The 25,290-nt window shown below is 37.5% G+C and overlaps 1 protein-coding gene across 4 annotated transcripts in view; it reads right to left on the minus strand.

Annotated features, from left to right (window-relative positions):
• Positions 1-25,290, minus strand: part of USP9X (ubiquitin specific peptidase 9 X-linked) — a 123,951-nt gene that overhangs the window by 27,421 nt on the left and 71,240 nt on the right. For all 4 annotated transcript variants that reach the window (XM_067723083.1, XM_067723085.1, XM_067723080.1 and 1 more), the window contains 11 exons: positions 23,536-23,776; positions 23,027-23,176; positions 22,099-22,219; positions 14,200-14,330; positions 13,722-14,000; positions 9,626-9,751; positions 8,538-8,663; positions 7,317-7,483; positions 2,043-2,151; positions 1,665-1,811; positions 713-859 (listed from right to left, as the gene is read on the minus strand). In XM_067723083.1, coding sequence (XP_067579184.1) covers positions 713-859; positions 1,665-1,811; positions 2,043-2,151; positions 7,317-7,483; positions 8,538-8,663; positions 9,626-9,751; positions 13,722-14,000; positions 14,200-14,330; positions 22,099-22,219; positions 23,027-23,176; positions 23,536-23,776 — 1,744 coding nt within the window. The remainder of the gene's footprint in view (positions 1-712; positions 860-1,664; positions 1,812-2,042; positions 2,152-7,316; positions 7,484-8,537; positions 8,664-9,625; positions 9,752-13,721; positions 14,001-14,199; positions 14,331-22,098; positions 22,220-23,026; positions 23,177-23,535; positions 23,777-25,290) is intronic.

Raw genomic sequence — 25,290 nt, forward strand, 5'->3', positions numbered from 1 at the left:
TGATACATATTTATATAAAAATACATGTAAAGTTTTATATGCGTATGTATTTTTTTTAAAGAAAGAAATGTCTCTTGGAAGGAAATAATGTTAAATTAATTGTCAGAATTCAAGATTTCATTACATTTCAGAAAACTTAGATTTTCTAATAAAAAGATCCCACTTCAAAACACTATTTACTACAATTAACAAACAAACCCAATTTCTCAGGTTAAAAACTCATCAAGAATGAGTTGACTGTAGCACTTAACAAAAATTCACATTAAGTAAATTTACTCTTTTAATCACATGTATACCAAAGCTCATCTTGAATAAAAATGAAATGTCCTAAAATGATACTTTTTGTTTCCTCGAGTTACCACGTTATGTGAAAAAACTCATCAAAGAAACATGGTAAATATGCACAGTCTTACATAATAGAAGTCTGTCTCATTCTGAATAGTCTGATGAAGTAAAAAGTTCAGATTTTCTAAACAGAAAAATTAAATAGTGCTTGCTTACTTCACACAGTACTGAAATTTTATTCATGTACAAAATTTAGAAACGATATTTTAAAAGTTACTGTTACCTCTATATTCTTTAAAAGTAGAAAAGAGAAATGATCAAGAAAACACACCCAAGACATGATACCATAAATTAACCAGACAGATTTGCTAATGAACATGTAGAATGTTAATGATACATAGCTTAGGACCAAGCCGACAGAAATTACCTTAATGAGATTAGCACCTCCTTTTTCACAACCAATATGATATTTTTTCTCAGGGGTTTGAAAGGCCAGTAACTCTTTTGTTACTCCAAGGTGGCCTTCCAAGATTGTCTCTTCAACACCCGTTTCACCTGTTCTTTTAACATCATCCTGCCAAAGAAAAATATCAAATGCCTAACTTACAAAAGGGCGGTGAGATGTCAGAACAAGACTGAGCTAGACAGAGGCAATTCCTTCAAACCTTTCCATTCTAAGAGATTTTTTCTCTTCAGAACTTTCTAGAAGTAGGCTTTACAAACTAGAAGAAATGCTAATCTGAAGGCTAAAAGATACCATTCTGGGCTTCCCTGGTGGCGCAGTGGTTGAGAGTCCGCCTGCTGATGCAGAGGACACAGGTTCATGCCCCGGTCCGGGAAGATCCCACATGCCGCAGAGCGGCTAGGCCCGTGAGCCATGGCCACTGGGCCTGTGCGTCCGGAGCCTGTGCTCCACAGCGGGAGAGGCCACAACAGTGAGAGGCCCGTGAACCGCAAAAAAAAAAAAAAAAAAAAAAAAGATACCAATGTCTTCAGAAATAAATTCTCGTACAACTCTAAGTAAAAAGTATCAGGTGTTAAGATCAAAAGTTAAATTAAGTGCTAGTCTATCAGACTCATTTTTTGATGAAAACAATCCAAGAATACTTTTTAAAATGAAAATTTGCAAAACGGGCCCATCTGAAAATGGAAGAAGCTGAATATCAGTGTCTCAAGTCTTAAAGCAAGGCATTTGACAAAACTACTTACGCATTCATTCTGGGAATCATGAGTTAGTAATATCCACCAACACAGAGTATATTCTTTGGTCCTTTTATTACTCTTTGTTGTTTTTCATTTAACCAAAATGCTCAAAACTATAAACTATTAATAAAATATCTTATTTATTGACGATAAACACAGTATTAAATGCAACTTACCCTAATTCTTTTAAGCCAATCAATTTCATTATTGAGAAGAACTTCAGCATTGGGTATATTAATATTACTATTGTAAGCATAATTAAGAAGGTGCCTTAAAAGAATAAAGTAGTCGCCTGAATGTTTAGCTCTCTCTCTGGCTGTGCTCTGAAACAATAAAGTAGAATAATATGAATTTACATGTCCATGTTCAGAATCCACTTTTTAAAAACCCAGAATTAACTAGAGTTAATAGACTAACATAGGATGGGAAATTACTAATATTTTTAAAATAAATATAGACTGCTCCAACTTTAATACAAGCTAAAACCATGAATTCTTGACTGTTCCATGTACAAGAATGAATCACAATGATAAGTATATTAAAAAATGTCTCACCCCCAAAACGGTGAAGAGCAGAGTAATGAAGAAGAGTAAAGGCCTGTGTCCCATGCAACATCTGGTGCACATTAAAAAGAACTGCTCCTGTGCCACCTGGCGAACAGTTCTGAAATAAAAATGTTTCACATTTAATATATTATCTTCATTTAGAAAAAGAAAAAAAAAGATTCCAATGCTGTCTCTCGGGGTGGGGGTGGGGTGTTAAGGGGTAAGTAAATTAAAAGTAAAAATACAAGAATACGTAACACCCCTTTAAGCAGCAACGTTTAACAGATGAACTTAGGCTGTGTGTCAAGAACTAAAACCTCAAATCGTCACTGAAGAGTTTAAGGGATACCTTCTAACACCCCTTTCTTGGAACAGGCTGGAAATGTTCCTCTAGGTACAAGAGTTGTACAGTAAGCCTTAAGCATCTTTTGGGCATTCCATAGAATTATTCCATTGTGCTCTGGAGCGAACAACTCTGTAGAAATTCTGTTACAATTACACAATAAGGATGTTGCTGCAGATGTCCCTGATATTATACTAGTGATTCCCAAAGCATGTTACCCAGATCAGCAGCATCTGAGAACTTGTTAAAAATGCAATTTCTCAGGCCCCAGCAAACTGCGTTTTAATAAAGCCTTCAAGTGATTCTAACATGTGCTAAAGATTGAGAACCACCGTATTATACAATATTCTATGATTACCCATGGGAAAAACTTGTCTCTGGTCACAGTACTGGGAATTTTACCTGAGCATCATGGGTCTCTTAAAAAATATGTATACTATACAGATCTCACCAGAATAAATGCTCCAAGAGGGCAAAGACATCATCTAGTTTATTACTGTGCCTCCAGAATGAAAAATGATGTCTGGCATATAACAGGTGCTAAGAACCAGTTACCAGATGTATAAATACTGTTTGTTTACAAGATGGAGGTCTGTCTCCATTAGAAAGTAAGCTCTTTCAGGGCAGGGCTTTGCTTTGTTGAAGAACCTAGAACAACATCTGACATATGGAAGATGTTCAAAAAGTATCTGCTAACGAAGCATTTGTCTATCGTACAAACTACATTCGGTGAATAACTGTTTCTGGCAATGTGCTAGCTGATAGACAGCTTAGAAACAAATTTTTAGTTCAATGTAAGAACTTGACAGTATACATTCTGTGTACTAGCCTCCCTCCTGGATATGTTTTAGGTTTCTGAAACCTGTACATGGTCCTATAAACCATAGGGACCTTTAGAAGCTTTGTGGGTTAAGTTTGGTGGAATTCAAATAAACTGACATCAGGAGTACTTGGTTTTGTTGGGGAGAAGGTCCATAACTTTTACCAGATTTTCAGAGGTATATGTCATTCATACTGCCCTAGTTTATTTTTTAAAAAGTAAGGTATGCGGCCCAAATAGAGTGAGGGTCTATAAAGAGTTGATGCTTGTCAGTTCCTGATGAACCCTCCCCTCACACACGCAGACTTCGGTAATGCTTCAAAAGAAACACATCTACTAAAAAATCCTGTTGCCTGTATCTTCACAACATACTCAAAATCTGATCATTTCTCACCACTTCTACTATTGCCATACTTCCAGACTCTCTCATCTTTTATTTGGATTAATGAAATAGTCTAAGTGCCTTTCCTGCAAAGCAACCAGAATAAACTTAAAATGTTAACTCAGAGCATATCATTCTTCTGCTCAAAACCCTCCAATGGGGGACTTCCCTGGTGGTCGAGTAGTTAAGACTCCGTGCTCCCAATGCAGGGGACACAGGTTTGATCCCTGGTCAAGGAACTAAGATCCCGCATGCCGCAGCAAAAAAACCAAAAAAAAAAAAAAAAACAAACCCCAATGGATTCCCATCTCACTTAGGGTAAAAGTTAAGGTCTTTACAATGATCTATAAAATCCTTACAGGCTGCTTATTGCCTCTCTGGCCTCACCTCCTACAACTCCCCCACCTCTGCTGTTCTAGCCACACTCGGCTCCATGTTGTTCTTTACATGTCAGGCATGTTCCTGCCTTGGGACATTTGCATCTGTTGTTTCTTCTGCTTAAAACACACTTCCCCCCGGGGCGGGGGGGGGGGGGGGGGGAGGGGGGGCGCGGGCGGATAAAGTTGGAATTTGGATTAACAGACTACTACATATAAAATGGATGAACAACAAGGACCTACTATATAATATAGGAAATACAGTATTTCATAATAATCTATGATTGAAAAGAATCTAGAAAAAAAATATGTATAACTGAATCACTGTGCTGTACACCTGAAACACTGTAAAACAGCTATATATACCTCAATTAAAAAATAAAAATTAAAAAAATATATATTTGGTCATTCAGATGACCAAAATGTATTTCTCATATAAAAAATGAAATAAAATTTAAAATGAAATATGATGGAGGTGTTAGCTAACCTTAGGCTATGGTGGTAATCATACTGCAAGATATGACTATCAAATCAACACTTTGTACACCTTAAAGTTACACAGCTATATGCTGATTATATCTCAATAAAGCTGAACAAAATAAAAAATACAATTTAAAATGAAAAACAAAACAAAAAACCCCCACCCAAAAACCCAACACACTTCCCCCATTAACTGCATGGATCACTACCTCATTCTTTCAGAGCCCCAGAGACTTCAGGGAAGTCTTCTCTGACTATCCTACATAAAACTGAACTCCAATGACCCTGCCTCCCCACTCATCCCCATTCCTGATTTATTTCTCTTGATAGCATTTATTAATATAACATACTACATATTTTCCCATATGTCTTCTCTTCCCACTCCCCATCCCCTTTAGTACAGACTCCAAGAAGGCTGACATTTTGTCTGTTTTTTTTTCACTGCTATATTCCCAGTAGCTAGAACACTGCCTGGTGCATAATGGGTACTTGATAAATTATTCATCAGTGAGACTGCCTACAATATTAAAATCTAACACTACTTGGATCTCAGCATCAAAGGCCTTCTGTAAACCGACGCCTACTAATCTCCTTTTCTGCATTATCCCTTTCTCTTCTTCTACCAGAATACTCAGCTGTGCCTTGAAAGCACTATGCCAGGAGTGGCAAACTCAAATGCCTCCATGGATCATCAAGGTAACATAAAGGAGTTAAACAGGCAGAGTATAAAGCAACAGGTGCTGGAGGAGGCTTAAAAAAAAAAAAAAAATCCACTTAAAGGAATTCAAATCCAATTATGAGCAATTACAACAAAATATCAGTGTTGTTATGTGGAAGCAGACCTCTTTTAATAGCAACAGAGGTCTGGGAGACCTCTAGGGATAAAGAAAACTTACTGGAAAATGTGGCCCTGAAGTTGAAATTTTCGAGTGTGTAGAAGCAAGAGCCAAATTGTGGAGTGCTTATAAACCAAATTTAAATGTTTACACTTAATTCAAAGACAGTGGGAAGACATGGAAAGATTTTAAGCAGGAAAACAACACGATCATATTTTGCAAGATATACTCTGCAAGTATCGAAGCCCGGTACTCTGATATTTATAATATGATGATTTAAAACTGCAGGGCAGGGCTTCCCTGGTGGTGCAGTGGTTAAGAATCTGCCTACCAATGCAGGGGACACGGGTTCGAGCCCTGGTCCGGGAAGATCCCACAGGCCGCGGAGCAACTAAGCCCGTGCGCCCCAACTACTGAGCCTGTGCTCTAGAGCCCACGAGCCACAACTACTGAAGCCCGCGTGCCTAGAGCCCGTGCTCCACAACAAGAGAAGCCACCGTGATGAGAAGCCTGCTCATGCAACGAAGAACCAAAGCAGCCAAAAATAAATACATACATATATAACTAAAACTGCAGGGCAGGGTGAGAGTCAGTACTAGGGAAGAAAGTCAGATACCTAAAGCTCAAAAAAGATCTTAACCTTAGAAGACCCCCCTTGTTGTCAAAGACAAGATAACAGAGGCATGAGAAGAAGTGCTGTGTACGGTACTTTTTACTTCATCGTGCACAAGTTTCAGGAAGAAGAGGAGTCAAATGGTTCTAACTTCCTATAATGGGGATTTTCATAAAAGTAGAGGGCAGAAAACTTTTTAAACAAAGTTCCTTGATATTTAGTAGCAAAGAAAGTGACATAAGTTCCTAATTTAGTTTAAAATTTAAAAAAATCAGCATAGATTAAGAAATTTGTACCTCCAGGTCTGACTTCATCAAAACTCATGGCTAATCATCTTTCCTCTCCTCCAGACTTATTCAACCTATTTATCTTTCTTAACATACAGAGTTGTCCGACGATGATAAAGTTTTCTCAAAGAGATAGCAAGCTCAAGCTTATTTGGGTGGGGGGGATCCCATCAAAGAACACAGGCTGAACTAGATGTCTTCAAGGAAATTACCAAGGAACTTCTAAAATAATAGAGATTCCCACTGGAGACCACTAAATTACTTTACAGCACGCCCTGGAGTGAGTTGAACCTACTACTCCATCACACCACGTACACTTAAAAAAAACAAACAAACAAACAAAAAAGAAAAAAACTTTACCACTAGGCTTCATGTCAGCAAAGTGCTTATTCTGACTTTACACTAACTTTTCATCAGTGATTTCTGTCATTGTTGAATGGAATGTGAAAGAATAAACAAAGTGAACATTTCCTGTGTCTTTTTGCAAAATGTACACGAGATAGATTAATTACATATAACAGTGATACTGATTAGAGCTCAAGTTTAAAAAGTTACCTTATGAAGGTCAAGATTTAGACTGACATAAGAGGATGGAAAACCTAAATTTTCTACAAATTTGATTGACTTGCACAAAAAGAAGCCCAAAACAAAATTAATGTCATTGAATAAATGCTCTAAAAATGAAAAACTAGGACTTTATAATTGGTCTTTATTCTCAGTGTAAAATGCAAAAGTTCTTACCATAACCATGCCTTGTGAATTCCACACTGACTTAACAACTTCACTAAAAAAAAACACTTGGCCCTAGGTATCTAAGAAAGGAAGCTAAATGTCCTATTTAATTTAAATCTTGTAAGCCAGATTTTTTAAATGGGCTAAAACACACACCTCTTAGGTGAAACTAAATTCTGGAATTACAGAAAAATTAATTTTACTTCGAGAATTAATGTTCACATTTTGTAGACAGTAAGACCAAACAAATTCAGGTCTAGGCAAAACACAGTTAAATAAAAATTTCCTAAACATTAGTGTGCTATAGAGACAATAAATATTTGATTCCTGGGATAAATTCTGCCAACATAAATTCATTCATTTCTGCTTAAAAAAATAAGGTCAAATTTCTTACAATTAAAAAAGACACTTACTTGCTGTGACAGTGCAACAGTAAATCAATAATGAATGTCTGCCAAGCCTTTTCTTTACTAAGAGTATCTAAGGCTGTCGGAATCAAGGCAAAACATAACGTCATCACCTCCAATGCTTCACAGCAAACCTGTTCATCTTCCAAATCTGGCTCACTGCCTGCATTGGTCTGTAAAATTATAGTCAAGGACAAATTACCTAGAGATATATTTAAGAAAAATCTCATACAAACTTCAAGTTAGTGCTTAAAACTTACCTAGTCACTTAAACCACTTGGCCTCAGCTTCTTTACCTACAACTCTTGAGGCCCTTTTGAAATAGCATGGAAATGAGTATAAACAGATGATAAAAGTCTAATTCTATTCTTTTGCTACGTCCCAAGGATGGCTGAAGGAGCACACTGAGCATATTACCTGCTTCTTTGTCCCCCAAGCTCTTAGAGACCTTCTAAGTTGTGTACTTCTGCACCAACAATCATTCCTTCCTCAAGAACCACTCTGGCACTGCAGTCAGAGTACCCAACTTCTGACTAGTCCCATTATAGCTTACCTATAGTGCCATTTTATTCAAAAGCAATTGTCTCAGACAACCGTTCAGGAAAGGTCTGAAGGTTTTACGACCTAAAATATACTTGGGTAGGTAGCTAATAAATTCTAAACTGAAGTTATCAATAAGTAATATTTATAGTACATGCCTGAAAAAGAACAGGCGTTCAAATATTAGCTGAGTGAATAACCAACAGTATAGGACATCAACATATATCCCAGGCAAATCACGGTTATGTTGGCCATAAAAGGGAAGCTCCTATAACTTAATTTCCCCTTCTAAATATGCAGCAGTGGCTATCAGGGGCAGGTATATGTAACAGAAAATCAAAGAGTCAAACACAGTCTCTCTTCTGTAAATAATTTGATTAATCTAATGGAAGATCAAGGATGATACCTAATTGGCTGACACTCTTGAATGCTTTAAGAGTCAAAAATACTTAAATGCCATGATATCACAATTGACAGTTACCTAAACCAAAATACATAGGACAGAAAGATGATGAAAGAAGAATAAAGAGAATAGGAGAAAACAAATTCAGTATGAAATAATTATACTTGACTTTAGTGAGAAGTAGAAAAAGACAGTTTTATATTAAGATGGCAGACATAATAATTCAGCCTCATGCACAATTAAACATTTTCTTAAAGGTAATGTATTTCTGTGATAATTCTTACCTTCTCATAAATTTTAGTGATTTCTTCATTTGGGCTAAATACTAGCTGTAATGCCCCACATCCTGATGCCCAGATAATTTTTTGTATAGCTCTAATTACACAAATATCAGGCATATATCTTGAAGCCTGCAAGATAATGAGTAATCAAAACAGTTGACACAGTATCAGAGTGGAATAATCACTAGAAAAGCAAAAATGTTTCTCCCTGTAAAGGAAACAGGAATGGCTGTGAAGTAGTACCACTGTCTTTAGGTTCCCAAGTTGCCTTTGTCCCATTATTTCGTTTAACAGCAATACAACAAAGTATGTTCTCCAAGTTATTATCTGGCTCTACACTAACTTTCAGAAGAACCTTAAAAAGACTACAGAGGTGATCAAACCATTCCACTCCTAGTTTTTTACCCAAGAGAAATAAAAACTTAGGTCCACACAAACACTTGTACAGAATGTTCACAGAAGCTTTATTCACAGCTAAGAAAGAGAATGTCCTTTTCCAAGTATATGGATAAACACAATGTGGAATATTCATAATGGGATATTACTCAGCAATAAAAAGGAATGGACTAATGGTCCACACCACACAGAGAATTCTCAAAGTCATTATTCTGAGTGAAAGAAGCCAGACATAAAAGAACACACACTGTATGATTCCACTTGTGTAAAATTCTAGAAAATGAAAACTACTATATAGTAACAAAAGATCAGGGGTTATCTGAGGCCAGGGGTAGACAGGGAAGAAGAAGAGACTTCAAAGGGGCATACGGAAAGAGTGATGGAGACATTCTGTGTCTCGACTATGGTGGACGTGTGACACAAATATGTATTTGTCAAATTTCACTTAATTATATGCTTTAAAAGGATGCTGTTCATTGTACATAAAGGTGATTAAAACCAGAAAGCACTAATATTATCATTAGGTAAAATTCATGTTAAGGGAACTTTATCTAGACTGAGTCAGTGATTAAAGTGAGTGGGCCTAGGAAAATTAAGCCCCCAAATGTGATAAGGGTTATTTCTACATAAAGAGAGGGTCAAAAGTGAAAGAAACGAACCTTCCAGAATTCCAGCCTTACAAATTTAATACTAACCTCATCAGATATTTGCTGAGCAAGACGAATTGACACATTTCTAAGCATGCATTCAGATGACGGATTGGGAATGCTCTGAAGGGCACTTTGTAGCACCACTGCTTGATCATGAGTAACTTGGTTGACCTGAAAAAAGATAAATATTTTACTTTAATACTGCATACATAATCAAATCCAATCATTTGCTCCTCACTCATCATCACTCCCTCAGGATGACCTCCCTTCTGTATATATTCAGTACACTGTAGAACCTGTGTGACTTACACAAAAAGTTCTGTGCATTGCCAACAATGTGGGCTTCCTCTTTTTCTTGTGTAGTGGAGTGCCACATATCCCTCTGCAAACCCCCATTCTAGATTAATCCAACTTGTGTATCTACATCTGCATTCAGCACAACTTGCAGAGGTGAGTGATAAACTGCAGTCCTATCTAGAAACTCAGTAAAGTACTTCACATGCATGCTCCTGGGCAGACCCTGCTCCCCATTCACCCTGATCATCAAACTCTTTTGAGAAAAGAAAAATTAAGGAATATCAATAACAGAATAAAAATACTAATGTATAAAAGGTACCAGACCAAATTTTTAAGCCCATAAAGAAAAAAGATTACTTTTTTTTTTTTTTTTTTTGTGGTACGTGGGCCTCTCACTGTTGTGGCCTCTCCCGTTGCGGAGCACAGGCTCCGGACGCGCAGGCTCAGCAGCCATGGTTCACGGGCCCAGCCGCTCCGCGGCATGTGGGATCCTCCCAGACCGGGGCACGAACCCGTGTCCCCTGCATCGGCAGGCAGACTCTCAACCACTGCGCCACCAGGGAAGCCCAAGATTACTTTTAAGTTGTTATTAGCCAGGCAATTCTGACTGCCTTTCAAGTCCTAACTCTTCTCCATATTGTAAGTATTTCTACAACAGTATTTAAGACAAGTCTGTTTTTACTAATTTTTGCCTTTAGCGCCCTATTGACTGTGAGCTCCTTGAGATTAGAGGCTATTATGTACCTCTGTATACACAGTGGCACATTTTCTGAATAAAAGAGAAAAGTGAAAGAGGGGAGCATTTATATTTTGTGTTCTTCATTAAGCTCCTGTCAGGGATTACGATAATAATCTGTTTTTATCTTAAGAAGAACACCACTTTTAAAAAATCTGAGTAAGCGTGGTACCTTTAATGCAAAACAATTTAAGACTTGGGCCACTTTTTTTCATTACCCTTTTTAATGAAAATGGAGAGAAAAGGATTATGAATGCACATGTACCCACCGCCCAGCTTCAACAATTATGAACAAAGGACCAAGATTACTTTGTCTAACCACTCCCCTCACTTTCCATCCAGGCCCCACCCCAGGATTATTTTGAAGCAAATCCTAAATAAAATTTCATCTGTAAATACTTCAACATTTTTTTTTTTAAAAGAGGGGGCTCTTCCTTTTTTTTTCCCCCCCCGGTACGCAGGCCTCCCACCGCTGCGGCCTCTCCCGCTGCGGCGCACAGGCTCCGGACGCGCAGGCCCAGCGGCCATGGCTCATGGGCCCAGCCGCTCCGCGGCACGTGGGATCCTCCCGGACCGGGGCACGAACCCGTGTCCCCCGCATCGGCAGGTGGACTGTCAACCACTGTGCCACCAGGGAAGCCCCGGGGGTCTTCCTTTTAAACATAACCACAGTATCATCATCACACCTAAAACAATTATAAATGCTATTATCTCAATTATATGTGATTATTATAGTATCACATATCTAATCAATATTCTAATCTCAAGGCCTAAGCCATTCATTCTTAAAATAGAAAATCTATATTCTTGAAGCTTTTATCTTCTATTGGTAACTTAGTAAACCATCACTTATGATGCATATAAAACAAGTCAAATGTGTAGTTTGACTTCTCATAAATAGGCATTGAATTCTGGCATGTCTTGAGAACCTTTGGTAAAACGGATCAAGGTAAAAACAAGAGTCAAAATAAGTTCAGAATTGGAGGTTAAGACTGTCAAGGTGGGAAGAGAGGCTGGCAACAGGCTAAATCAACTACAGTTCATCCTTGAACGGCATGGGGGTTAAGAGGACAGACATTCTAGGAGTCGAAAATCTGCACATAACTTTACAGTCGGCCCTGGGTATCTGTGGTTCCAATCAATTTAGGATCATGTAGTACTGTAGTACTTATTGAAAAATCCATGTATAAGCAGACTCGAGCAATTCAAACCTGTGTTGTACAAGGGTCAACTGTACATCTTTTTTATTACCACCTGTGTGTGTGTGTGTCTGTGTGTGTATGTGTATGTATGTATATATATATATATGCCAAATACAAGCTAGGAAGAGATTCACATGGAGTTTTTAGTAGGTTTAAAATAAATGAAGGAAGGAATTCCCTGGTGGTCCAGTGGTTAGGACTCCGCGCTTTCATTGCCGAGGGCCTGGGTTCAATCCCTGGTTGGGGAACTAGGATCCCTCAAGCAGTGCAGTGAGGCCGAAAAATAAAATAGAATAATTGAAAGACTATTTGGGGTTTTTAGCGGTTCCATACAAATTTTAGGATTATTTGTTCTAGTTCTGTGAAAAATGTCACAAGTTTTGATAGCGATTGAATTAAATCTATACATTGCACTGGGTATGAACATTTTAACATTAACTCTTCCAATCCATGAACACAGGATAACTTTCCATTTCTTTGTATTGTATTACAATTTCCTTTTATCAACGTTTATAGTTTTCAGAGTATAGGTCTTTCACTTCCTTGGTTAAATTTATTGCTAGGTGTTTTTTTTTTGGATGTGATTGCTTCCTTCATTTCCCTGATAGCTCATTATTAGTGTATAGAAATGCAACAGAGTTCTGTATATCAATCTTGTGTCCTGCAGCTTTACTGAATTCACTTATTAGTTCTAATGGTTTTTTGGTGGAGTCTTTAGGGTTCTATACGTATAGAATAGTACCATGATCATCTGCAAACAATGATCCAGCAATTCTAGTCCTGGGTATATATCTGAAGAACATGAAAACACTAATTTGAAAAGATATATGCACCTCAGTGTTCACAGCAGCATTATTCACAACAGCCAAGATATGGAAGCAATGTAAGTGTTCATCAACAGATGAATGGATAAAAAAGATGTGGTGTGTGTGTATACAATGGAATATTATATTATTCAGCCATAAAAAGAATGAAATAAGTCCGACAAAGAAAAGACAAATACTGTATATTTTCATGTACACATGGAATCTAAAAAATAAAACAAACAAATATAACTAAACAGGAACAGAACCACAGATACAGAAAACAAACTAGTGGTTACCAGAGGGGAGAGAGGCAAAATAGGTGAAGGGGATTAAAAGGTACAAACTACTAGGTATAAAATAAGTGAGCTATAAGGATGTAAGGTGGGGACTTCCCTGGTGGCACAGTGGTTAAGAATCCGCCTACCAATGCAGGGGACACGGGTTTGAGTCCTGGTCCGGGAAGATCCCACATGCTGTGGAACCACTAAGCCCGTGCACCACAACTACTAAGCCTGCGCTCTAGAGCCTGTGAGCCACAACTACTGAAGCCCGTGCACCTAGAGCCCGTGCTCTGCAACAAGAAGCCCGCGCACCGCAACACAGAGTAGCCCCCGCTCGCGGCAACTAGAGAAAGTCCACGCGCAGCAACAAAGACCCAACACAGCCAAAAATAAATAAATAAACAAATTAAAAAAAAAAAAGGATGTAAGGTACAACACAGTGAATATAGCCAATATTTTATAATAACTATATGGAGTATAAGCTATAAAAATATCAAATCACTTTGTTGCACACCTGAAACTAATATAATATTGTAAGTCAACTACACGTCAAAAAAAAAAATTAAAAGTCAAACAGGATTTAAGGGAACAGGGAAGAACTGCCCTCTCAGAGTAGAGTCAGTGAAAAGCATTTGTAATTTTAATACAAATATAATTCAATAGAAGGAAACCATTAAAATGAGGAACCACTGGAAAGGAACTGAAAACATTCTGAATCAACTCTGAACTCTATAAGCAACTCTTAAGAGTTTCTAAGAAGTTTAACTTTAAAAGTTGCCATCTATTATTACAAAAAGATTTTTAAAAAGTCTGTATTACCGACGCCATGGGATTCACGCCTTCCACACCTGGCTGACAAGCTTCCGCCACAGCTCGTACGTGGCCATAGCCAATGGCAGTTAGCAACAGCTTGGCTATTTTAAGAGCATTGAGGTAGGCACCCCTTCGAGTTTCCATATCTGCATTTGGTAGGAAGTTATTTCTGGTTAGCATACTCAGGACAAGGGGTAGGCCACCACTTTTCAAGAAGTGAAATTGAAAATCAGAGGAATCATCAGCCAGAGGTGCACCAGCAGGCATTAACAAGGCATAGACTACCTGGAAAAAAGTAGAAGAACTGTATTAAAAGGTTTTAAGATAATTTCTTATTTTCCTCATCATCACTGGTTTAAAATTTTCCCATATTTTGAAATTCTTTCAAAAACATTTCATTACAATTTTATCCATGTTCTTCACATTATCATATAAAAGGTCAAATTTCAAGAACATGGAATAAATTCAAAAAGTAAAAACCAACCTCTGTTAGGTACAGCACTTGCGAGGCTGAAGGACCAAAGAAAAGCGAGTCAAGAGATGGACTAAGGCTGCTTTCTCCAAGTTTGGCGTGGTCTAAACAAATAGCTCTTAATTTTTCTATTGTTGTGCTATCTGTAAGAAAAAAAAGATACATAGTCTAAAATAAAACATAATTCATGCATTCATAGTATTTTACTTTTGATATTCCGAAGACTACTTTAGTATGGAATAAGAATCAATTCAGCTGAGTTACAGGCTCAAACTTCACAAGACATAACCAGATCTGGATTGGTTTAAAAAAAAAAAAAAGTCCCAATCAACCAGGGCTCTTTAATCACTCAACCCAAACACGAAGGAAGCAGTCTCCTCCTACACAGAGACCTCAAATCAACATGTCTTCCTCAGGCACTAGAGACCAAAAAACTACAACACACTTCAAAAGGAAGTAGTTCTTATTGAAAATAAAAAACCGGAAATATGACAAGCTCTTCCTTCCAACTTATGTTAGCTTCCATGACACTGTGTATTAACTCAACAGTCCCCAACCTTTTTGGCACCAGGCACCAGTTTCGTGGAAGACAATTTTTCCACAGACCGGGGTGGGGGGGATGGTTTTGGGATGATTCAAGCGCATTACACTCATTGTGCACTTTATTTCTATTATTATTACATTGTAACATATAATGAAATAATTATACAACTCACCATAATGCAGAATCAGTGGGAGCCCTGAGCTTGTTTTCACTTGTCACTCACTGATAGGGTTTTGATATGAGTCTGCAAGCAATTGATTTATTATGGTCTCTGTGCAGTCAAACCTCTCTGCTAATGATAATCTGTGTTTGCAGCCGCTCCCCACAGCACTAACATCACTGCCTCAGCTCCACCTCAGATCATCAGGCATTAGATTCTCCTAAGAAGCGTTCAACCCTAGATCCCTCGCATGTGCAGTTTACTGTAGAGTTCGGGCTCCTATGAGAATCTAGCTGCCGCTGATCTGACAGGAAGCAGAGCTCAGGCAGTAATGAGAGTGATGAGGAGCGGCTGTGAATACAGATGAAGCTTCCTTTGCTCACTGGTCCGGCCTGCTGCTCACCCCCTGCTGTGCGGCCAGGTTCCTAACAGACCACAGATCGGTAGCAGTCCGTGGCTTGGGGACCCCTGTATTAACTGGTTTGTTACAATGAAAGAAGCTTACTGGTATCCTTGGAAACTGAACCTTAAAAAGCAAACATTAAAAAAAAAGGGAACAGTGCCTAATGTGCACATCAAGTAAGAAGATTTTTTGGATAATATTAAAAGATGAGTTTCATTTAAATCACACTAAAAAGATACAGTAAAAAAGAAACAATCCCATTATTAGCTACCAAACACTCAAACTTGCTTCAGAAAGTACTTCAATAATCAAATTATTTCCAAGGTAAATGCCCTATGATTAAAATACCACTCGATAAATAAGATTTTCTTTTTAAGTAAAAGCTTTTCTTGAAGAATAAAGATAACTGAAAATTACTATAATTTCCTTAGGGTAAGCTAATTTTTACAGGCCTGGAAATATCAAAAAAACTTCAATTTGTGTTAAAATTGTTGGCTTTCCCTATTCTGAAGGGAGAGTGACATGTAACTAAATGAAATATTCAGTTTTAATAATAAAACATTTGTGAATATCTTCTCCTGTCATTAAATACCCATCCCCTATATCATTTTATATTGATGATTAAAATGACAAGTCCTGTTGCCAGTACACTAGTTTAATCTCTAACACTGGGTATTTAGGTTTTCTCATTTTTTTTTTTTAAACAATAAAGATCCAAGTTACTCTCTAAAAAGAAACCAATTCATATGCTGTATCTGAAAATATCTTGCTTAGTTTAAAAATATTCTGAGCGGGGCTTCCCTGGTGGCGCAGTGGTTGAGAGTCCGCCTGCCAATGTAGGGGACACGGGTTCGTGCCCCGGTCCGGGAAGATCCCACATGCCGTGGAACGGCTGGGCCCGTGGGTCATGGCCGCTGAACCTGCGCGTCCGGAGCCTGTGCTCCGCAACGGGAGAGGCCACAGCAGTGAGAGGCCCGCATACCGCAAAAAAAAAAATTCTGAGCGAAGGAGGGAGGGCAAAGGGAATAGGAGAAAAGAAACAAGAGCTCTAAGAAAAGGAAGCACTGAATTTTAAGCAAATCATTTAATGTTGTTGGATTATAGTTTATTCATTTGAGGGATCTGAACCAAATGATCACTAGTGGCCATTCCAGCTTTAGCATTCATGAACCTAAATAATCTTAGGTCCTCGATTATGCACATGCTCATTTAACAAAATATGGAAAATAGAGACAACAAATTTAAACTGCCCATAAATCCTGGATTTTAGTTTATTTCTTTCTAGTTTTTTGAAGAGATACCTAATAAGCCTAATCAATTAAATGATTATAGCAACACAGTATAAGAAAGTCTAGAAAACGTTGAGCAGTAACACACAGGTTAATAGTACAAACTTTGGAGCCCAACTGCATGCATTATCTTAGAACTGCCTTTAAGCTGTGTGTCTCTGGTCAAAAGGAACAATCTCTCGGTGCCTCAGTTTCCCCATCTTTAAAATAGAAGTAAAAATAGTAATTCCCTAGGAATGTTGTGAGGTTTAAATGAGTTAACAAGTGTGAAATGCTCATAACAGATTTTGCCATATCTTAAGATATGAGTTAGACCAAACTCCTGGGAAAAAGGAAGCTCTGAAGAGGAAAAGCAACTCATTCTGCTTAGTAAAGCAATATACATTTTAATTTCTCTGTATCAAGCAAGAACCTGTTTTCCTGATGCGTGTAAAGGTCACAAGAACTCCTGAGGAGTTTAAATTACAAGAGTTTAAATTACCTACAGAGACTACTGTAGAAGTTCTAAGTTTAACAGCAAATCATACTGGAGGCACTGGACTTTAGGCAAAGATTCAGAATAAACAAAAGTAAAGTCAATGACTAATAAAAAAGCTTCTAATTCCATCTTGTTTTTTCCTCCTTTTAAAATATGTGCACGTGTACACAAACACTAAATGATTACCCAAATGTTAGAAACAGAATTTATAACTACTTCCTTTTCTTAGAGCTCCTGCTTCCTATCTTAAAGAAGAATGTGCGCACCCATGTGTGTAACAACCACAGTGACAAAGAGTAGGTTAACATTTGTTGAATAGTGATTAAATACCCGTCACTAGGCTAGGGGTTTTCCATACATGACCCCATTTAATCCATGCAATTCTATGAAATAGTTATTAGTAGCTCAGTTTTACAGATAAGGAAGCTCTGAGAAACTAAGAAAACTCATGTTTAAGGCCATGGAGTAGCAACTTGAAGAAGCAGGACTTGAACTCAAGTCCATTTGAGTCCAAAGCCTATGATTTGTCTACTGTCATACAATCATTACTGGCATTTTCAAAGCTGGCTAGTTCAAATTTAGGTACTATACTTCGATTATATAAAATAAGATAAAAGCGCCCTCGTAAGCTTCCTGCTTGAGCTGCTCGGCAAGAGCTCCCTCTCGCCATCTAGTGGCACTATGCTCAAATCACAAGGTCAGGGATTATGAGATGGGTTTTCCTTTTCAAATGTTGAATCTGTGTACATAAAGCAACAACAGCTGTTACTCAGATACTAGTAAGTAAAACAATACAAATTCTAAACTACACAACAGATAAGGATCAAATTAAATCATTAAGAAAAGCCTTCTTAACAGAGCAAATAAAAACTCAATTAGAAAAAAAAAGAAAAGCCTTATTTAAGAATCTAATTAACATCTAAATCGATTCTGTACCACATGACTCAGAAAGTGAGATCGGATGGGAAAGGTCAGAGGTGTCTACTTTAGAAAAAGGAGATAATGTAAACACAACAGTTTAAAAAATTATCTGGGCCAATTATTGAACTGCATTTGTCAGCAATGCATCCATAAACCCCACTAAAATGAGAATAAATTAATATAAAATACATAAACTCAGAAGGATAAAGAAGTTAAAAGCTGAAGGAACATTAGAGATGTCAGCAAATTACTGAAGGTGTAGAGGGGATGGAAGATAGCTGGCTTAGCTGAACCCAAGAAGTGCTTCTTGGGGGGTAAGAGAAAGAGGGAGAGGGTACCTATAAATCAGCACTCCACCAAGTCCTGGAAAAGTTAAGGATATGAAAACAGAACATAATTGAGATGGTACAGATGAATCAAAGACTTAAAAACAGAGTGCCTGAAATCTGCCTAAGAGGCAAATTTCTACTCTACCTCCCTCCCCAATAGACTGATGAAGCTGGGAAGCAGATATCTCACTAATGTAGAGAATAGATACAAATACGGAATGCAAAAGACTAAAAAGCTGGATTAGTACCAGTATGAACCCATGTTTTTTTTGATATAAATGTGTTTACATACGTGTGTCTGTGTTTAAGTGTGTATTACTTCCTAAGTCCAATGAAAATGCCTAGACCACAAGAACACCCCAGTAGTAATGAGCACAATTTAGCCCTCACATTCTGGTTTCTAAATATCTTCCCTCACTAAAAGGAGAAATGTCTGATTCTAGGGCTGGAATAGAGAAAGTACTAGATGAACTTTAAATATCTTATGCCAGAAAGAAGTACTCAAAGGATGATGAAGCTATATTAAAAAAAGCACTGGGTTTATGTAAAAAAGAGAGTTGGGTACATACCCACTGACCATACCTGGGACAACTGAGCATCAAAATAAATAATGACTATAATGGCTATAACCCAATAGATAAAATAAGAATCCATGAGTAAACAGTGATAACACATAATTAATAGGGGAGAAGGCAAAGCTCTACTTTATAGTAGTATGCCAATATCCTTGCCTGTTGGAAATACACAATAAAGTATTTAAGGATGATGGGACATCAGACCAGCAGCAAATTACTCTCAAATGGTTCTTGAAGTCCTCAAATTGTACTTCAAACTTTTCTGTAAGGTTGTAAATGTTTCCAAAAAAACATTAAAAAAATTTTTTAAGTTGTATAGGATTGAATGATCTGATTGAATTCTCTCTTTCCACAAGCTCTGTTATTTTTAGTGCATAACTTTGTAGAATGTTAAGTTTTAGAGGAAAACACATATATTAGACTAGAAACACTGAAATGTGCTCATGAAAAAATCCTACGGAAAAGGATCACTTGGAGGAAGGTCTTGAAAATTTAACACTAGAATATCTGGGGACAAAAAGTCAACAGAAGAGCTGGAAAAAGTTAAGGATACCACCCAAAGCTGGAATAAAATTAATGAGAGGAGAAAGGAAAGGCAAGAAAATCAGATTTAGTAGATTCAACACCACAGTCAAAGACATCTCAAAGATCCACAAAAAGCAAAACACGGAGAAGTAAATTAGCAAAGAAAGAACAGAAATCTCTCACAAATTAGGAATCTCCAGGCCCACTGAAAAACCATCACAAAGCAGACCTATACCAAGCAAGGCATTTCATCAGGAAAGTTCTAAACTCAATGATAAAACCAAAACTTCCAGAAACAAAGATCAAAAGCAAAGGAATATCTTGCACTGTTGGTGGGAATGTAAACTGATATAGCCACTATGGAGAGCAGTATGGAGGTTCCTTAAAAAACTAAAAATAGAAGTACCATACCATCCAGCAATCCTACTACTGGGCATATACCCTGAGAAAACCATAATTCAAAAAGAGTCATGTACCACTATGTTCATTGCAGATCTATTTACAATAGCCAGGACATGGAAGTCTTCCATCTGTCGATGGAAGTGTCCATCGACAGATGAATGGATAAAGAAGATGTGGCACAAATATGCAATGGAATCTTACTCAGCCATAAAAAGAAATGAAACTGAGTTATTTGTAGTGAGGTGGATGGACCTAGAGTCTGTCATATAGACTGAAGTAAGTCAGAAAGAGAAAAACAAATACTGTATGCTAACACATATATATGGAATCTAAAAAAATGGCTCTGAAGAACCTAGGGGCAGGACAGGAATAAAGACGTAGATGTAGAGAATGGACTTGAGGACACAGGGAGGGGGAAGGGTAAGCTGGGATGAAGTGAGAGAGTGGCATGGACATATATACAGTACCAGATGTAAAATAGATAGCTAGTGGGAAGCAGCCACATGGCACAGGGAGATCAGCTCAGTGCTTTGTGACCACCTAGAGGGGTGGGATAGGGAGGGTGGGAGGGAGATGCAAGAGGGAGGAGATATGGGAATATATGTATATGTATAGCTGATTCACTTTGTTATAAAGCAGAAACTAACACACCATTGTAGAGCAATTATACTCCAATAAAGATGTTAAAAAAAAAGCATACGTAACTATTAAAAAAAAAAAGGCAAAGGAATAGAACTCAGGAGAGCTTTGGTCTTCACACAAGCAACATTACCAGCTAGACAGTTGAGTAAATTTTCAAGCTAGAATTCAATACCCAAACTACTAATCAAATGTGAAGGTTACGCATTCAGATTAGCAATGTTTCAGAAACGAATAACAAAACCACCTCCCACGTACCCTTTCTGAAATAAGTGCAGGAGGGTGTGCTTCAGCAAAATGACAGAGCCCCTCAAGAAAGGCTCAAGACATAGGAGCCAGTGAACAGGGATCCACCATAGGAAAGCTGAAGAAAGAAGTCCCCAAATGGTAGCTGTGTAGCGAACAACCAGATGAGAGGAGGCAGACGAAAAGTTCCAGGACAACAGTGGAGCCGACAGATTATATAATACACATAATAATGGAAAATTATTTTGAGAGGTTACTAGAGAATATGTGGAAAGAATTAGTAATAGGTGTATAGAAAATCAAGAAAATAAAAAGGGGAAATTATTAAACCCTGAAAAAAAAAGTTGCCATTAATCCAGCAAACTACTTTTCACACACTCTTGAAAAAACAAATGCTGAATATGAATTTAAGAAATAACTGGGGCTTCCCTGGTGGCACAGTGGTTGAGAGTCCGCCTGCCGATGCAGGGGACATGGGTTCGTGCCCCGGTCCGGGAAGATCCCACATGCCGCGGAGCGGCTGGGCCCGTGAGCCATGGCCGCTGAGCCTGCGTGTCCGGAGCCTGTGCTCCACAACAGGAGAGGCCACAACAGTGAGAGAGGCCTGCTTACCGCAAAAAAAAAAAAAAAAACTGGAAGAGGGACTTCCCTGGCAGCCCAGTTGTTAAGACTCCACGCTTCCACTGCAGGGGCTGCAGGCTTGATCCCTGGTTGGGGAAGTAAGATCCCACTTGCCACATGGTGTGGCAAAAAAAAGAAAAGAAAAAATTGGAAGAATGTGGAAGTAAGAGTTAAGTTTTCATTTACACAACAGAAAATCAGTAGGTATCTAAAACTGACAAACAGTTGTATGAGGGTATTATTTACAGATAGTATAGACATAGATAAGAATAAGAGCTACCAATTGAAAGTGGTTGTTTCCCAGGAATAAAAAAGGAACAATGCTATAGATGACACATGACCCAAAACACAGTCCAGGGGCCAGAAAATTTTTTCTGTAAGGGTCAGATAGTAAATACTTAAGGCTTTGCAGGCCATATGGTCTCTGCCACAACTGCTGCTGTGCTAAGACAAAAGCAGCTAAGACAGCGTGTACATGAATGGGCATGGCTTGTACACCAATAAAACTTTGTTTATGGACACCAAAATTTAAATTTCATATAATTTTCATAAGTCACAAAATATTATTCTTTTGATTTTTTCTTCAGCAATTAGAAATTGTAAAAACCATCCTTAACTCTTGGGCTGTACCAAAAACACACAGTGGGTTGGATGTAGCCAGTGAGCTATAGTTTGCCAACTCCTGTTATTTTCCATCTAGGAAGAGAATTTGCTAACATACCCCTTTACTGTCCAACATGTACTTTATCAACATTATCATTTAAAAAGAAATTTCTTACCTGGTGGCATAAGTTTCATAAGTACTCTTGCTCCATCTCTAAGAGGTGGCATATTTAGGCTGCTACCCAAGTCTGCAACTTGCCAAAGGAAAGAGATGTATCTGGGATGCAGTGACATTATCTAGAATACAAAATACACAAAATATTTACCTGTAAATTACACCTCCCCAAAAGAAGAGTCCCCAAATAAATGTGTTGGTTTATCTCCATAGTTTTGCTTATGTCATTTCTATCCTGAAATGGTCTGCCTACCCCATCATCTCACTTTTAGAAATCCTTCCTAATGTAGACTGAATACATTATCCAAGCCACCTCCTGTACTTTGTGTGTGACAGCTTTTTTACTGTTTTGTTAAACTATTCCTCTTGTACATACAAGTCAGACTCTGTATAAACAAACAGCTGCCATGCCCACCAACAGTTAAATTCCTAATGCAACTGTTGTAGAAAGCCAATCCTTCTGACACTGGAGTGGCTGGTATTATTGTAGCCATTAAAATTTTTGTGGGGAGGTAAGGAAGGAAGGAATCACTTTCTTTAGAAACAAGATGTGTTACTGACAATCTAAGAAAGACTGCAGATATTTTCCTACAGAAACAGTTCTGAAGAATTCATTTTTGTGGTACAAATACAAAATACAGTGGTTATTTTGCTCAATAAACTCAACAGTTGTAATTAAGTTGTATAACGGGCTAGTTTTATGTAAATACAACAACACTATATCTATACAAAATGTGGTTTTAAATTTCAACCAGGTTACAATCACCTTTCAAAGGGATCCATTCTCAAGTTATGGTTAAATGTACAGTTATTTGATATTCTGCCACATTAAATTGTAAGTTCAAGAAAAATGAACTATTCTGTATACTTTATTCTTAAATAACCTAGCAAAATGCCTTGCATACAATAGCTCAAAACTATCTACTCACCACCCCGGGCAAACAGCTTTCCACTTCTGGATTGGGACCATCACTGTAATGATTACCATGGTTTCCAGGAGATCCAGTTGAGGAATCAGAAGAACTATCAGGGCTTGAAGGCATATTGGAACTTATTTGTGTAAGTTTGGCTGTAATTAGCTGAAAATGATATACTATGTTAGTACCAAAGACAAGGAAAAATACACAAAACAGAAGTTAGTGACATACCAACAAAAAACAAAAAACTACACATTATATTTTTAGAAATGTAATTTATAACTGTTGTCTAACATAACCACTTAAATAGTTTTGTTTTCAGAAATCTTTTCCTCTACTATATTATAGGTACCATAATACCTGTCTTATTTAGTATTATAATTCAAACACCTAATACAGAAAATACAGAGCCTCACACATAACAGATGCTCCATTAACATTTACTGAGTGAAATGCTGACTACAAAAATGGAAGTCCCCAGTTTGCTTTTCTTGAAAAGTTTGGTAATTATAGATACTTACCGATTTATCCTTTAAGTTTAACTGTCCAATCAACTTTCTATCATCTGCAGGATCTATCAGTTCACCACCTACAAAGAGCTCAATTTTTGTATGAGCTACATTGGCTTTGATACGATTGAGAATACATCGTCGTACTGAACCGATTGTATCATTTGTATGAGACCATACGTCCAAGTCATCAACCTGTCTGCCCTGGTTTGGAAATCGAACTATAAAAGAAAGGTGTTTACCACGGAAAGCTCTGGGGGGAAAAAAAGGGAAACCATCATCATATTCAGCAGATTTTCAAATCTTCTTGCAAAGAAAATAAAGCTAGCAATTTAAAATTGAATATTTTCTTACTAAACAAGAGAAAGTGAGTTAAAGACACATTATTTTTAGGAACTTGAAAATATTTACTGCTCCTTTTAACTACAAATATTATAGTAATCTTCAAAACACAACAATCATATTTCACTGTTGTTACTCTTGGACCTATAGTTTACAGGTATCTAGTTATAAGACATTACAACAGACACGAGTAACATTTCATTTATTTTTAATGCTATAAAAGCCCAACTAATGTCAAGTCATCCCCAAAATGATATTTATGTTGGCATATTATCTTCCTGCAGGTAAGATACAAAAAAAACATATTCAAGGAGCAATTTTAATAATTTCATGGTTAAAAAGAGAACTCAAATACTAATGGCTCACATTCTATAAATATCTCTAAATTATACATATTATTTGAGTACACTAAATGGTGAAATCTTAAGAGAAACGTTAATAGACCCGAAGATGAGTGAATTAGGTAAGGGAAATTTTAAGAGGTACAAACTTCCAGTTAGAAAATAAATGAGTCATGGGATGACAGGTGGTAACTAATCATGGTGATCATTTTGTAATGTAAGGAAATATTCAGGCACTATGTTGTGTACCAGGAACTAACATAGTGTTGTAGGTCAGTTATACTTCAAAATCAAACAAACTCACAGAAAAAGAGATCAGATTTGTGATTATCGGGCTGGGGGGGCGGGACGGGGGAGGGAGAATTGGATGAAGGCAGTTAAAAGGTACAAACTTCCAGTTGTAAGATAACTGAGTATTAGAGATGTAATGCTCAACATGATTAATAAACACTGCTCTATGTTATATATGAAAGCTGGTAAGAGAATAAATCCTGAGTTCTTGTCACAAGGGAAAAGTATTTTTTCCTTTTTCTTTCTTTTGTATTTATATGAGATGATGGATGTTCACTAAACTTATTGTGGTAATCATTTCATGATGTACCAAGACAAATTATTATAAACTTATAAAGGCTGTATGTCAATTATATCTCAATAAAACTGGAAGAAAAAAAAGAGAGAAATGTTAGTAGACCATTTTCAAATATCTCTTGCTATACTGGCTATCTGTCAAAGCAGCTTTTAAGAGTTCTCTCCAATTACTCTGCAACCAGACTATACTATTATTTTTAACAGTGGAAATGAATGGCATCAAAGCACTTCAACGGCAAAATACCCCTGGCAACACTTAACAGGTAACAAAGTCAACGGCAAAAAAACTCCCAAACAAACAAAAAAAGACCAACCAGAATAAAAAGAAGAAACTAGAGGGCTTCCCTGGTGGCACAGTGGTTAAGAATCTGCTTGCCATTGTAGGGGACACGGGTTCGAGCCCTGGTCTGGGAAGATCCCACATGCTGCGGAGCAACTAAGCCCGTGCACCACAACTACTGAGCCTGTGCTCTAGAGCCCACGAGCCACAACTACT

The sequence above is a fragment of the Pseudorca crassidens genome, chromosome X (assembly GCF_039906515.1).
Source record: "Pseudorca crassidens isolate mPseCra1 chromosome X, mPseCra1.hap1, whole genome shotgun sequence".
NCBI classification, from domain to species: domain Eukaryota; kingdom Metazoa; phylum Chordata; class Mammalia; order Artiodactyla; family Delphinidae; genus Pseudorca; species Pseudorca crassidens.